Source organism: Mirounga angustirostris, unplaced genomic scaffold (assembly GCF_029215605.1).
Source record: "Mirounga angustirostris isolate CCGP_5_RB_7025 unplaced genomic scaffold, mMirAng1.0.hap1 SCAF_6, whole genome shotgun sequence".
Classification (NCBI taxonomy): Eukaryota; Metazoa; Chordata; class Mammalia; order Carnivora; family Phocidae; genus Mirounga; species Mirounga angustirostris.
Window position 1 is genome coordinate 1,903,059 of NW_026991714.1, and position 15,580 is coordinate 1,918,638.

The following is a 15,580-nucleotide window of genomic DNA, read 5'->3' on the forward strand; positions in this document are numbered from 1 at the left end:
CCGGGAGCCCGGTCGAGATGGAGGAAGATGCGAGCGGGGGCCGGAGGTCGCCGGGCATGGAGGCTAGAGTGGGCGCTGTGGCCTAGAGGTCCGGGCTCGGAGTTCGCCCCAGTCGCGGCGGAACCTCCCTGATCGGAGGAGGTAAGAAACGGCCGGCGCGGGGTGCCTGACGGCCACGGTCTCCGAGGACCTGGACCTGTCACGGCGGCAGCGGGTGCCTGCGGCTCCGCGGGAGCCGGCCTCGCAGCTCCGGGGCTCAGGGGCGACTGCAGCCAGGCGTCTGTTCCTGTCGGAGGAGCGGGGCGAGAGGCGTGGCACGGCCGGGTCCGAGCCCCGGCCCAGGGCGGCTGTGCGGGGGGCCAGGCCAGGCGCTGCCTGGACGGGTGTCAGGTGGTGTCAGTGATGAGGGATCACGTGGGTGCCTGTGGACGACCACAGGAGAGCTGGGGGGGACCTCACCGTGACGGAGGGAGGAGGTGGCCTCGAACGAGGGGTCGGAGGCACCGCGGGGACCTCCCTTGACTAGAGGAGGGCAAGCGCGTAAATGTATCCGCGCTCGCGCTGGGGGAGGTGGCTCCCAGGATGCTGCGTCTCGATGCAGATGCGATGGAGAACGGAGGAACAGAAGGGGGAAGCAAAGATCTTGTTTCCAGCTGAAATCGGGGACCCAAGCCTGTGGGTTGGGTCCGGAGCTGCAGAAGGGGGTTTACTTTGGTGGGGCTGGCTAGCCCGGAAAGCTCTGCCTGCGTCTAGTAACCATCACTGGGCCCAGTTCTGGTGACAAGTCAGGATGGAGTCATAATGGTCCTGGACTCTTTGAGTAGCGGTACCATTGTTATGATAATACTGACAATCCATAACATTTAAAGCAGTGTTTTCCAAACCTGGCACATTTAATCACCCAGAGAGCTTGTTAACATGTTGGCTCTTATTCGGCAGGGCGAGCCTGCAACCTGAAACTCTATTTCTAACAAGAAATACAGCTGATGTCCGGCGTGTGTGCCACTCTGAGTAGCCAGGATTTAGAGCAGCATTGTCTAGTAGAACTTTGTGCCATGATAGGGATGCTTTGCTGTTACAAAACGCTTTTACACGTATGGCCTCCCGTGAGTGGCTCCACACGATTATATAGCCATGGCAGGCCGACTGGCCCCGCTTCCCAGGTGAGGAAACTGAGTTTCAATGAAGTGACATGGTTCCAATCATACCAGTAAGTAACAGAAGTGGAACTCAAACTTGGATCTTCTGAGGACGGGTGTTCGTTCCACTGCATGACCTGGCCTTCCAGGTGGCACTGCCTTATCCCGAACCAGAATCTTATCTCAGAACCTAGTGAATAGTCTGGTGTGATGTTTCTGGTTCAGGAAGGGTGCAAGTGGAAGGGAGATGTGCAGAGACCACCAATCTGTCCCTTTCCCCTGCGCGGCTTGGTAGGGGAGGCTCTGCCTCTGACATCTCATTTGATGACTTCAGGGCATCCTGGGTCATCTGTTGGGTCCCCAGAGGAAGCACCTCAACCTCTGTGCCTGAGCAGATGTTAAAAGATGGGAGGAAATTCAGAATCGGAGCTGTGCACACAAATAAGGGTCTGGGAAAGAGCCGTAAAGCATGGGGGCTGATTGACTTGGGAGAAAGGACGGCTGGAGGAGATGTGCATACAGGTGTCCGCCAAGAGGATTTTCCAGCGGGTAAAACAAGAGGCACTAGTTTTGATGTTTCAGCAGGAAGTCTGGAAGTTATGTAACAGAGCAGGTTGAGACCCCACTTTTGAGGCGGGGGAGTGAGTGCCAGGCCCTCTCGCCTTCCGCTGTACCGGCTTCTCCCTCTGAGGCGTGACCCTTAGTGGCTTCTCCTGTCACCGTGGCAATGGTAGGAGATATCTGCTTTGGCCTTGGAGAGTTCCCCCTTCCTTCTGGGAATTTTTTTTTTATTTTTATTTTTTTTTAAAGATTTTATTTATTTATTTGAGAGAGAGAGAGAGCACAAGCAGGGGGAGCGGCAGAGGCAGAGGGAGAAGCAGGCTCCCCGCTGAGCAAGGAGCCTGATGTGGGACTCGATCCCAGAACCCCGGGATCATGACCTGAGCCGAAGGCAGCCGCTTAACCGACTGAGCCACCCAGGTGCCCCCTTCTGGGAATTTAAAATCAACAGGCACACGTAAGTGATGGAGGAAAGCAGAGAAACGGGGCACTGGGTCCTGCCTTAAGACTTCTCGTCTTCTACTGTTTTGTTTTCTTTTTTAAGATTTTATTTTGTTTGTCAGAGAGAGAAAGAAGAGAGAGCACAAGCAGGGGGAGCGGCAGGCAGAGCAGGCAGAGAGACAAGCAGGCTCCCCGCTGAGCAGGGAGCCCGATGCGGGGCTCGATCCCAGGACCCTGGGATCATGACCTGAGCCGAAGGCAGACGCTTAAGGACTGAGCCACCCAGGCGCCCCAGAGATATTGGTATTTTGTGACTCAGCTTGACAAGTTCAGAAGGTCCTGGGACGGAATCCGCTGCTCTGCCTTTCTGTCCTGCTTAGCACACAGTTTGCACAAACCCGGCAGGAGGCTCTCTTGCTTGGGCCCAACTGTATTTGTCCTGTGACAACAACGTGCTGGCCGGCCACTCAGCTCGGTCAGTCACTCCACCAGCACACTGGGAAAGCAGGGGCAGCTCTTGGTTTCTCTGGAACAAAGCTGAGAGAAATCTCTGGTCATCTGGGGGGCCAGGAGCTTATGCTTAACCCTTGGGTGACCAGCAGCCATGAGGGCATTAATGCTGCCGCCCACGGGTGGGAGTGACTTGGCTTTAGATTGAACAGTGTGACTTGTGTTGGAACTCCTCTCCTCCCGTGGGGTAGAAGGCATGGTCAGTAGAGAAGAAATCTCGGCTCATATCGTGCCTCCACCACTGACCAGCGGCGTGACCTTGGACCTGTTCCTTTTAACTTATCTGATGCGGTGTCCTCATTTAGCAGAAGTGTCTAACTGTGCACAGGTTAAGTTGTAAGGATTACATGAGGTGATAGGTATTCAGAAAATCCTAGAGTCTCTCTCTGCTCATGGCTCAGTGGTGTTGGAAACATGACTTTGGGACCCTGGATAACAAACACTCCGGGCAGGGCAGACAATGACACCTTCTCTTGAAGCCTTAGAGGAGAGGACTGCTGGGCTTGGTGGGTGTCCCCGGCTGAGGCTGGGGAGGAAGGGCCACTTTTGCCCCCAGCAAGTGACACGGCAGCGCTCCTCTCGCTCATTGCCCACATCCCACGTTTGGGCCAAGCTGGTTGTTCTAAGCCATCGTTTGCTGCTTTCGTGGTCGACATGCATTCCTGCCCCGTTCAAAGGGCTCTGCCCTCCAGGGGTTCCTCCCATTTGCCTCACCTGGAAGCTGAGGTTTTCCCTCAGCACACAGGTGCTCGGCTTGCACTGCAGGCAGCCTGGCCTTCTGTGACGGTGACACAGTCCAGCTGGCGGGCGGGGGCCGGAAAGCTCACTGGGCTTCTCTGCTGACTTCCGTGGTAAAGTGAGAAGCTCCTCAGGCTGCTTGGGACCTTTGGTTGGGGAAGGTGGTTGAGGATGGACTCTGTTTAGACACCTGACATGAGGCTGGCCAGGGCGCTGGCTTCGGGAACATTTCAACTTCTAGAGTTGTCCCTTTTATGTGGCCACCTCCTTTCCCAGCCTGTCGGGATTTCTCCCAAAGCCTGGGGAGCCCCTGACTTCTCATTGCCACTTTCGCTTCCCCGTTTCCCCTCTGGCTGAAACTGTCCAGTGTCCTACCCAGGAACACATTACGTTGTCACCAAGAATATGTCCAACATATCATGACATGCTGTTTGACAGTTCTTAAGTTGGAAGCTCCTGATTTCATACAATTATTACATTAGTACTAGTTTTGTTGGAGAACTTAGGCAGTGGATACACTTGACCTCAGAGCCACGTTACAGTACTTTGACCTGGATTCTTTCTCTCTGTATCTTAGATCCATTCCCCAGATGGATGCTGTTGTCTTCGGGAACAGACTGTGCGTTTCTTGAAGGCAGAGTCTGTATCTTCCCTGTCACTTGAATCTCCCCTCATTATACAGGACAAAGGTTATGATTTCTGTGCTTAGGGGTGAGAACGGCCAGGCATGTCCTCTGCCCTGTGGTTCTCAAGACTTCAGGGAAACCACTTAGCTCTCTGCTGGTTCTTTCTTTTCTCTAGAGTGAGTTATCTAATAACCCAAGAGGACTCTGACCTTTGGCTTGTCCCTAACTTTGTAACTCCTTTCACTGGAGGGAGGGGGGGAGGGGGTGCCACATTTTCTTCTAATACAGACTAGAGGAAAGAAAAGTGTAGTGAGTGTGAGTCAGGGGAGCTCAGAGAGGCCAGCACGGGGAAGCCAGAAGCAAAGTAAGGTGAGGCAGCTTGTAAATGGTGCCGAAAGAGGCACCCTGCTGAGGGTCGAAGGTCAAGGCCATGCCTCCTCAGTGGGCCCAGGAGCATCCCAAATGGAGCACTTACTTCCCTTCCACATTAGGAACCTGCTAAGCGTCACTTAGTGACATCCCTTAGTCCCACTTGGAGGACCGCCTGGCAGGATGCAAGGCCCTCAAGCGGGACCAAAGCCAGAGCAACACAGCATCCTGAGCTCCGCCTGGGTGAGCAGAGGAGGAGCTTGGGCTGGGGCACCAGGGCCCAGGCAGAGGCAGGGACTGTAGTGGGTGATTTGATCAGCCTGGGCAGGGAGCCGAGGTGGGGGTGGGGCTGCTGGAGTAGCTGAAGTGTGGAGCAGCTTCTGGAGTTGGGGGAGGGATGGTAAAAGAGGCGGCAGGGGGGGCAGCATCCTGATCCCCGAAGGAAGACTCAGGCAAGAGTCGGCCAAGCTGGACTGGAATCTAAACTTTGGGGAGGTGGGTACCCCAGGAGATGAAGCCTGAGGACGGGGCTCGGAGCCTAGCCAGCAGGACAGAGTGCAAAGCGCTAGCCTCCTTCCCCACGTCCTCCCGCCCGCTCACGTCCCTAGGTCTCCAGGCGCCATGGAGGATAAACGCAACATCCAGATCATCGAGTGGGAACACCTGGACAAGAAGAAGTTTTACGTGTTTGGTGTAGCAATGACGATGATGATCCGTGTCAGCGTCTACCCGTTTACCCTCATCCGCACCCGGCTGCAGGTCCAGAGGGGCAAGAGCCTCTACCACGGGACTTTTGATGCCTTCCTCAAGATCCTGCGAGCAGACGGTGTGACTGGCCTCTACCGGGGGTTCCTGGTCAACACCTTCACCCTCATCTCTGGCCAGTGCTACGTCACTACGTACGAGCTCACCCGGAAGTTTGTCGCTGACTACAGCCAGAGCAACACGGTCAAGTCTCTGGTGGCCGGGGGCTCGGCCTCCCTCGTGGCCCAGAGCATCACCGTGCCCATTGACGTGGTGTCCCAGCACCTGATGATGCAGCGCAAGGGCGACAGGATGGGCCGCTTCCAAGTGCGAGGGAGCCCCGAGGGACGAGGGATTGTAGCCTTTGGCCAAACCAAGGACATCATCAGGCAGATCCTGCGGGCTGATGGGCTCCGAGGCTTTTACCGAGGCTACGTGGCTTCACTGCTTACCTACATCCCAAATAGTGCTGTCTGGTGGCCCTTCTATCACTTCTATGCAGGTAAGGGGGGGCCGGGAGAGCGGGGATAGAGGGTGGGCCTGCTCCCGCGGCCAAGATGCTGGGGCCCTGTGTGCGCTGGAGTGGAAGATTTCATGGGAGAAGGGCTGTTCATCCAGCAAACATTTAACCCCAAGAGCATTCACAGATGAATGAGACACGGCTTCTTGCTTTCAGGGAGCTTAGGTTACTGTGGGGGGACTCAGACGAGTAAAGTAGATGACTGTAGAACATCAAGTATGTGCTGGCTGCCTTTCAATCAATGAGGGTTAGTGGAATTTTGGTGGAGAATTGGAAGGCGAGGAAGGACAAAATTCATGGGATATTTGGGATTTGAAGATGAAATTTCAAATTTCAGATGCGTGTTTAAGTTGGATGCCTTTCCTCAGCATTGTTAAATTCAAGATGTCCTAGAGCCTTGAACCCCTCCGCTCCCAGAATGTATTTTTGTTCGTAAGACGTTTTCCTTCTTTTTAAGTATTTCCCAGATATGGATCACTGGGTCCCAAGATAACACTTCTGAGGGCCTCGATAAACATGTTGCCACATTTTCTTCTGGAAGGGCAGGGTGCCTTGCCAAGAACAGGACCTGAGCGTGCCTGTGACCCTTGGCATCCACAGCGTTGGGCAACCAGCAGACTCCCATGAGGATGGTCTCTGCTTGAAACCTCCCCAGGCCCTGCTGCGGGCTCCTGAGCCTTGGCGGTGGGCCTTCTGTCCAATTTACCTGGGACCTTCCTAACCAAATTTCATATTGACTTCCTAATCTGTAATCATCCTATCCCTCTGGCACTCCACGTTTGTGATTCTCCCTTTTTCCTGACGGTACCTTCCTCTTTATTGCTAGCTCTTTCTCTCTCCTGTTTAACACAGTCTTTCTTCCTGAATATTTGGTAAAATTCACATACCCAGACTCCACCCCTGGCCCTTTGCATCAGATCTTTTGGGAATGGATCCTGCTAATCTTAATGTTAAGAAAAACTCCAGAAGGGGCGCCTTCGGCTCAAGTCAGAGCCCTGAGATTGAATCCCGCATCAGGCTTCTTGCTCGGCGGGGAGGCTGCTTCTCCCTCCCCGCCTCTGCCCCTGCCTCTCTTCCTGCTTGTGCTTTCTCTCTCTCTCTCTCTCTCTCTTTCTCACTCTTAAAAAAAAAAGAAAAGAGGGCACCTGGTGGCTCAGTCATTAAGCGTCTGCCTTCGGCTCAGGTCATGGTCCCAGGGTCCTGGGATCGAGTCCCGCATCAGGCTCCCTGCTCCGCGGGAAGCCTGCTTCTCCCTCTCCCACTCCCCCTGCTTGTGTTCCTGTTCTCGCTGTCTCGCTCTGTCATATAAATAAATAAAATCTTTAAGAAAAAAAAAAAAAAGAAAAACTCTAGGAATTGTGAGCATTTTCTCTGGCGTCTGTCTTCGCCCCTCTCTCCTCATGTGATTTCATTTACAATTGACTTGTCCTTTTCTGCCATGTCAGAAAATCTGTGTCTATCCCCAGACTAATTTTCCAGAGCTCTGGACAGACACTCTGACTGTTGGGCCTCTCGACTTGGATGCGTGCATTTATATCTGAAACGTTATTCAGCGAACTATTTTTCATCCCAAGCTGGTTGACTCACTTCTTTCTCTCAGCGGCCACATTATTCTCCACATCACTGAGACTGTCACTCCCTCTTCCTCGTCCCCACATCTGGTCCTAGTGACCCCAGAATGTCTTTCCCTACTCTCTGTCCATTTCTCCTGCCTTCCCTGGAAACCACGCCTCAGTGACCACCCTGCTGGGTGCTGTGCCAGCCCTCTAGCTGGTCTCCCATCCCACCTACCACACACACCTAATGGAGTCACTCTTCAAACCCTGGCTGTGGTGCTCAGCGGCCCCACCGCTCACCGAGTACAAGCCCAGCTCCTCAGTCTGGCTTCCACCTCCCTTTGCGGAGGAGCGCCCCCTAGTGTGGTGTGTGCAGCAGCCAGGCCAGATCATGCACAGATCCTCCACTGCATCGTGTCTCCCACCCCTGCTTTGTTCCTCTCGGCCCTCCAGGCGCACCTGCCCTGGGAAGCCGTGACATGCCCAAGTGTTCCTTACTGCCTCCTCACACCGCTCCGTGGAGCCCTTAACCCAGAAGCGACGTATCACCTGCCTTGATGTCATTTGTGTGTGCCTTATCTCTTCTACTGGGTGGAAAGGTTCCTTTTAAAAAAAAAATGCATTTTTTAATTGAGATACAATTGAGATACAGTTGATTGGAAAGTTTCTTGGAAGTGGGAGGAAGCTAACACTGAATACGCACTACCTGCCAGATAGGCTCTGGGCCATGTGTGCTTCGTAAATATATGTTGAATGAGTAGAGTGGTTCTTGTCATTCCTTTTTGCTTAAAATCTACCAATGCTACCTTCTGGGCATTTAGAATAAAATCGAATGTGTCCGTAGTCAGTGCAGGTCTCCATGATCTGGCCCGTCTGCTGTGCCAGCCCCATGGTGGGCCTCTCTCCCTTGCTCTGCTCCATCCTCACTGTCCTTCTCTCTGTTCCTGAGACACACCAAGCTCTGTTCTCATCTCTCTGCCTTTGCAGATAATGTTCTCTCAGTCTGGAGTGCCCCGTCCCCTGTTCCCCTTCTCGTGCCCCAGACCTCAGCCTCCATGCCACGTTTGCAGAGAAGACTTCGTCACCCAGTTGGAAAAAGGGCTCTTTCTCTTTTCTTTTTTGGCTTGTTTCCTTCATAGCATTTGTCATAATTTGCGATCATTTTATCCTTGACTCACAGCTCCCATGAAGGCCCTTCCCTGTTCATTTCTCTGTTGTATGTCCTATGCTCACTGCAGTGCCTGGCGTCCAGTAGCATTAAATAAATATACGTTTATATTACTGTTCAAAATCATGTAGCCAGGAGGGACTTAAACCAAGTCAGCCTGGGTTTATCATCTTCTGCTTTGCAGATAAGAGGTGCCCAGTTAGTGCTTATTGAATGAATAATGGAGAGCAAAGACATGGGGCTCTTTCCCCCACTCTCTTGCTTTGTTTTTTCATCCTCTCCTGAAGTCCCAGGAAAATGGCATGTGTCTATGACTCCAGTTGGAACCTGGATCCTGCTGTGGCTTGCAGGCCTGGGGGCCAGTTCAGACAGGCCCATGGAGGCTGGCAGCTCCCGGCCAGATGCCACTTCCAGTGGCCGCAAGATGCTTCCTTCTCAGGAGAAACAGGATACGGGTGAGGTGGCGGTCACTTTGTCTTGGTTTGTGCTGACCCTGGGGGAGGGAGGGAGGTGATTAGCAACCAGGGGAGAGGTGGTTCTGGCCGGGCATAAGGAGTCCTGCCATGCTGCCAGATTTAGAGGTCTTCACGTCTGCCCCACCAGCCCCCACCTTCCTTCTGTCCCCTCATCTTTAGGTGGCCACAAATTACCAAAAGTAAGGGCAGAGAAAAAAGTTCTTAAAAGTTCTATGGCAACTGAACTGTAGAGAGAAGACGGAGACCAAATCTCTGAGATGATGAGTCTACTTTACATCCAGCCTCATTCAGAGCGAAAAGCTCTCGCAGTGGCTTCAGGGCCCTAATGACTTACCTCTCGGACTTCGTCTACTCTTGTTGCCCTGCTCGCTGCGCTCCAGGTACTCGGGCCTTGCTGCCCTCGAAGACTTAATGCACGCTCTGGCCTCAGGGCCTTTGCATAGGATGTTACCTCTGCTTGGAAAGTTCTTTCCACAGATCCGTAGGGCTTGCACCCTCAAACTTCAGCCTTCTTGGAGAGGGTTCCGTGACCACTGTGTTTAAAACGGCAACCCCTGCATTCCCAACACTCGGCATTCCCTGTCTCCCTTTCCTGCTCTATCTTTATCTACAGAGGGCACACATCGCCTTCTGACATCGCTATATCTTTTGCTTTTTATTGGGTTGTCTGTGTTCCCCCAGTAGAATGGAAAACTTTCTAAGGGTGGGATTTGAGCTTGTGTATTCACTCTCCATCCTCAGGGCCTGGGGTGGCTGGCGCATGGTGGTGGCCGCTCAGTGAGCCTCTGTTGAACAAACGAGCTCTTGTCTTTCACCGCTAGAGAGGGTAAAGCTAACAGTTCAGCTGCAGTGAGTTCCCAGTGACCAGGGAATGGGTGAGTCTGGGTCCTCTGCCATTGTCTCCATCAGCATTTTTGAAAAATGAGTTTTTCTTTCTTGATGTAGCCTGGAGAAAACATCTTACTGTTGGATATGACTTTCTCTTTTGTCATTGTTTTTATTTTTAAAAACATTCACGTGGGTGGGGGGGTGCCTGGGTGACTCAGTCAGTTAGGCGTCTGCCTTCAGCTCAGGTCATGATCCCAGGGTCCTGGGATCGAGCCCCGCATCGGGCTCCCTGCTCAGCGGGGAGTCTGCTTCTCCCTCTGCCTCCGCCTCTCCCCCTGCCTGTGCTCGCTCGCTCTCTCTCGCTCTCTCTCGCTCATGAATAAATTAAAAATCTTTAAAAAAATTCACATGGGTATATACATAATGGAATATTAGCCATAAAAAAAATGAAATCTTACCATTTGCCACGACGTGGATGTAGGTAGATAGTATAATGCTAAGTGAGGTAAGCCAGTCAGAGAAAGACAAATACCGTAGGATCTCACACAAACATGGAATTTAAGAAACAAGACAAACAAAGAAAAAAGAGACAAACCAAAAAACAGACTCTTAACTCTAGAGAATACACTGCTGGTCGCCAGAGGGGAAGTGGGTGAGGGACTGGGAAACAGGTGAAGGGGATGAAGGTACTTTTATCATGATGAGCACTGAGTAGTATATAGAATTATTGAATCACTATATTGTACCTTGGAAACTAATATAACACTGTATGTTAACAAACTGGAATGAAAAAAATATAATAAAAATATTCACATGGCTCAAAATTCACAAGGTTAGGAAGGGGATGCAGTGAAGAGGCTCCTTGCCCTCTGTGGTCACCCTGCCCCTTCCTCAGAGAGCCAGCGCTGCCGGCCATTTGGTGCATGCGTGAGAAAATGGGCCCGTGCGCGTCCCTGGCCGTGAATTGAGAGGAGTAGAGCACAGCCATAAGGTGTTTACACCAGGGAGGATTTCTGTCCATCAGATGAAAGGAACTGGCAAGCAGAGAGGTTCTGAAACCCCTTCTCCAGAGGAATCTTCTGTTCAAAGTGGGCAATGTACCCAGCATGGCTTCCGGAAGGGCCCTGAGATTCCTCAGTTTTGTTGGTTCCGATGGAAGCAAAGAAGAGAAGAGAAGATGGGAGTTCTGGGGTCTAAGGAGGCTGAGGATGGAGAGGGTTCATCCTTGTTGGGCACAGAAGCAGCATGAGGGCAGACCGCATGGCGCCTCATGTCTTGAGGCATTGTCTTTCCCTCGATTCCAGAACAGCTCTCGTACCTCTGTCCTAAGGAGTGCCCGCACATTGTCTTTCAAGCTGTGTCGGGGCCCCTGGCTGCAGCCACCGCTTCCATCCTCACCAATCCCATGGACGTCATCCGCACCCGAGTGCAGGTAAGACCAGCCTCCAGCCCGGTGAGGAGGGTGACCTGCGGGCTCCCCAGCGCTCCCCTGACCTCTCTGCATCATGGCCTTCTGGTCCAGCCGGCCTTGTCCTGACCCCTTCCTGTGGTCAGTTAGCATCTTCAGAAACCAGTTGAGCACGCTGAAGCACCTAGTGTTTCCCTCGTGATGTCTGCGGACTTGCACGCCCTGCTCCTGTCGTTGCACACCCTGCTCCTGTCCTTGCATGCCCTGTTCCTGTCCTTGCATGCCTGTTCCTTTCCTTACACGCCCTGCTCCTGTCCTTGCATGACCTGCTCCTATCCTTACATGCCCTGCCCCTGTCCTTGTATGTCCCTGCTACTGTTCTTGCACATCCCTGATTCTGCCCTTGCATAACCTGCTCCTGTCCTTGCACGCCCCTGCTCCTGTCCTTGCACGCCTGTTCCTGTCCTTACATGCCCTGCTACTGTCCTTGCACGCCTGTTCCTGTCCTTACATGCCCTGCTCCTGTCCTCGCCATGCCCCCCTGGCTCCTCCCTGCCTTGCCTCCTGTTAGCCGATCAGACACCTTTTCCTTACTTTGCAGGTCTATGGTTATTAGAAATATATCCATTTCAATGAATTCCCTAAGTCTGGTTTCTCCACTGGGCCGAGTTCTCTACAGACTGTTCTTGAGTAAGCCTCACAGACTGGGCCATGTGGACTCAGCAGAGATGCTGACAGAGCCCTTGGTGGCGCTGTCCAGAGATGACCGTCCCTGTCCTCTCAGCCCAGAGATCGTCCCCCAGCACCTAGTCCAAGGAAATAGAACCTGAGTATGGGTGTCAAATGGCGCTCTGCCGTCTAAAGCTTTAGGTGGAGAGAATGGGGGATTTTGATGTCTGAGGCGGGTAGAGTAGGAGGACAGCTGTCCGGGAGAGTGGGGTCACTGGTGAGGGCAGGAGGGGAGGAAAAGAAACTCAGCAGCTTGGGGGTGAGGTCAGCTTCCCTGATACCGGGATGCTGGGATGGAGGTGGCTGGTAAATCTAAAGGTATATTTGTCCCTAGGAAAGAATGCTGCCCCCACACACTTTTGAATGAATAAATTGGCATTTGATGGGTTTGCAAATCATAAAGTGCACAGGTTCCCTCCTCGTTCTCTTCTGAGGCTTGTTTTGAGTGTTCCCTGAGGAGATCCAAGGGAAAGGACAGGTGTCTACTTCTGAGGCACCCCCAGGCGGGAGGAGACCAAGCTAGCTGAGCGGCCCTGCCGCTGCTGTGGATACGTGGGAGGGCCGGGGGCAGAGGCGGGCAGAGGAGAGTACTGCAGAGGAAGAGCGGAGTGGAGGAGGGGGCTACAGGAGGTGGGGGGGAGGGGGGTGATGCTCTGAGCCGGATATCACCTTGTGAACATCATCCACTCTGGGGAAGTATGGCAAGGAGAGCAGGTGTCCTGCACTGGCTGAGGGTCTGAGTGGGGCCAAGTGTGCTTTGGTGGCAGGGTCCGGGGAAGGGGGCAGGAACAGAGAAGATTCTTGCCTTAGCCAAACGTCCACTGTGGCAGGGAGCAGGGGTCCCGGGGTGAGGGGAGGACTCCCAACTGTGGGGACTAAGGGACTGAGGTGGTTGGAATGGAAATGACAGACCGGCAGGGCCGCGAGCACCCGGTCTCCCTGAGGCCAGAGACACGCAAGCAGGACAAGGACAAGGACCGCAGCTGAGTGGCCGATCTGCTGGCGGTAGTAACAGCTCGCAGTTACGGGGCGCGTGTGTCTGTCAGCGTTGACTGCTCAGAACAACCGCAGGGGTGGGTACGCTCCATTGCTGCTTACATGGGAATGGACTGAGGTGCAGAGAGGTGACTGTGTTCCCTGAGGTTGCGCTCTTAGTAAGCTGGGGAGCAGAATTCAACCCAGGCAGCCTGGCCCCGGAGCCCACATGAAGCCCTGTGCCGCACTGTCCCTTACAAGCACAGTCCAGCCCCTGGACCCCAAGGCAGAGGGAGCCTGCGCCGAGCGACTTCGACTGCAGACCGTGGCCCTCCACTGTGTTGCTTTTCCAGGTTGAAGGCAAGAGCTCCATCATCCTGACCTTCAGACAGCTGATGGCAGAAGAGGGGCCTTGGGGCCTCATGAAAGGCCTCTCGGCCAGAATCATCTCAGCCACACCCTCCACCATTGTCATCGTGGTGGGCTACGAGAGCCTCAAGAAACTCAGCCTCAGACCTGAGCTGGTGGACTCAAGACATTGGTAACCCGTGGAGGGGAGCGACCCCCGCTGTTTGCCACACTACTCTGGGGTGGGGGCAGCGTGGGGAGGGTAACACCCCCCCCCCCCCCGCCCCGTGTCCCCACCACATCCGAAGCCCTGCCCTAGGCCGGGTGGCCTGTCTGGGACAGGGCAGAGACTGAACTGCTCTTGCTAAAGAGACTCCACACCTGGACCCCTGCTCCCATTACTTTTTATTTTCTTGCCAAACTGGGCTCCCTCGCTCAGTCTGGGTCCTCAGTCCTATCGTAAGGAAACCCACCGTCCCCACCAGTTCCACCCCACCCATCCCCTGCGAACCCTTCTTCTGGCTTCCCCTGCCATCTGTGCCCCTGAGACCCTGACAAGAGCTGTACATAGAGCTTGCTTATTATCACTGGTCCTCCTCCCGGGCTTTCAGCCCAGGTTCCATCAGCTGCCATCAGCCCTTTCCTGCTTCATCTCTCAGGCTTGCTTGTTTTTATTTTGGGACTGAGCTGCCCACCAGACTGCTCTGCTTTTCCCTGCCACCAGGGGGAGGGGGGCACGGTGCCAGGTACTTCTGCACAGGGAGTAGGAGCAGAAAAACCTCTGGTTCTCCAGAGCACTCGTCCTCTCTTTGGAGAGTTATTAGGTCGGGGACAAATGTCGATACTCTTATTTTGTGTGTGTATTTTTTTAACATCTGTGAACTAGGTACTGTCAGTCCTGCTGAAGCACCAGTCCTGCAGTCAGAGCCCACCCCTTTCTCAGACGGGTGGAAGATGAGGCTTTTCCCTCAATCCCAGTTGCTCGTCCCTTCCACGTTCCTTCAGAGCCAGCCGCCCCCGGACGCACAGGCCCGGGATGACTAGAGGGGCGGGCCCAGTTCTGAGTAGATGAGGCCGCCTGGGCCTGCTGCCCCCAGGTGGAGAGAGAGCAGCTGCTCCGGAGCAGCCCAGTGAAGCCGGGCCCTGGGCGGGGGGGCCGCCCGCGTCTACACCGCAGTCACTGGGACTCACGGACACACAGGTCTCCCAGCGGGAGTCTCCGAGTCGTGGAACCACTGGTGTTTCTCTTTTCTTCATCCCAGTCACGGGCCTCCGGAGGGATTCTTGGGAGACAGTGAGGAGCGGGGCAGGAGGTCACCCGCCCCAGGACCGCTGCACTTACCAGCCCGACACTGCCCAGCTGGTCTGGCGGCCGCCACCAAGCCTGCGATGCGGGCGCGGCGCCCCCGGGACAGAAGGCCTGTCAGACCCCGCACTCGCACTGCACACGTGTGGCTGGATGAGCCTTCCCGCCTGTCATCGGCCCCACCCCTGGGAAAGGCCACGGTGCCACTTGAAAGGTGCTAGCTGCCCGAGGCCTTGACGCTTCTCACGGCTGCCCCCCTTTCCGTCGCCCTGGCCGGATCAGAGCCAACCGCGCTTCTCCACCTTCGCCCCCACCGCCGCCCGTCTGGGCCTCGAGTCTTCGAGGGCTAGCCCCCTTCCCCCACCTTCGGTTTTGTGTCCCCTCTCCTCCTTTGTCAGGTGTCCCCGTGTCTGTCCACTAATGGTCAGCCCCCCCGGGGCGCACAGGTGACTCCGAACCCCCTGCCCCCACGCCACCCACCTGCCCCAAGAGCCACCAACAGGATCGAGGCCAGGGCCCCCCCGCTCTCCCCGCGCCTCAGTCCCACACCTCCTCCCTACAGGCCCGTCTGCGGTCCGCCCCACGCGGGCCGTGTGGTGGCAGGAGGCGGTGTGCTGCCCCGCCAGTCTCAGGAGGTGGGGCTTCGAGCCCTCAGACCGCGCTCCCCGAGCTCCCCGCGCGGCGCGGTGCCGCAGCCCCTCCCGCCCTCTCCCCCTCACCCCCCCTGCCCTCCGCCCTCTCCCCCTCTCCCTCCCTCGCACGGCGCGCTCGCGGTCCGGGCGGTCGCCGCGCGTCTCCGACACGGAGCCCTGGCCCCCGCTCTCCCGTCCAGCACGTCAGGCGCCGGGGTCGGCTAGGCTTATGCAGCGCCGGGGTGCGGGGCGGACCAAAGGCCACGTCAGCGGGACTTGGGGCTGAGCTGGTCCGTGGCCCGAACTGGACGGAACATGGGACACCGGGCGGGCGGGCACGCAGGTACAGCTGGCGTTTGGTAGGCTGGACTCCTGGGAACATGCGCGGCGGACACTCACTGTTGCACTGTACGAAGTCTCTGACGTGTGATTAAAAGTTTTTACTGAGCCCCTGAGCTCCGGCGCGCTCTTACTCGGCCTGCCGGCCCGGGGAGGACGTGCGTGCG

The 15,580-nt window shown here is 55.3% G+C and overlaps 1 protein-coding gene across 3 annotated transcripts; it reads left to right on the forward strand.

Moving 5' to 3' along the window:
* Position 1: 1 nt before the first annotated feature.
* Positions 2 to 15,522, forward strand: SLC25A44 (solute carrier family 25 member 44). Of its 3 annotated transcripts, none has more exons than XM_045876626.3 (4): positions 2 to 141; positions 4,993 to 5,630; positions 10,981 to 11,108; positions 13,142 to 15,522. In XM_045876626.3, the coding sequence occupies exons 2-4, from the start codon at positions 5,006 to 5,008 to the stop codon at positions 13,331 to 13,333; spliced, it is 945 nt and encodes a 314-aa protein (XP_045732582.1). In that variant the 5' UTR covers positions 2 to 141; positions 4,993 to 5,005; the 3' UTR covers positions 13,334 to 15,522. The 3 variants fall into 3 exon arrangements, with proteins under 3 accessions (XP_045732582.1, XP_064449799.1, XP_064449798.1); XM_064593729.1 differs by lacking the exons at positions 10,981 to 11,108; positions 13,142 to 15,522 and adding exons at positions 8,660 to 8,827; positions 9,008 to 9,871; XM_064593728.1 differs by lacking the exon at positions 2 to 141 and adding an exon at positions 4,507 to 4,627.
* The last annotated feature ends 58 nt before the right edge of the window (positions 15,523 to 15,580 follow it).

Coding starts and splice junctions, on each gene's coding strand:
- SLC25A44 (XM_045876626.3), top strand. CDS start 5,006: ATGGAGGATAAACGCAACATCCAGATCATCGAGTGGGAACACCTGGAC. Junction 5,631..10,980: donor CTTCTATCACTTCTATGCAG/GTAAGGGGGGGC, acceptor CCTCGATTCCAG/AACAGCTCTCGTACCTCTGT. Junction 11,109..13,141: donor TCATCCGCACCCGAGTGCAG/GTAAGACCAGCC, acceptor TTGCTTTTCCAG/GTTGAAGGCAAGAGCTCCAT.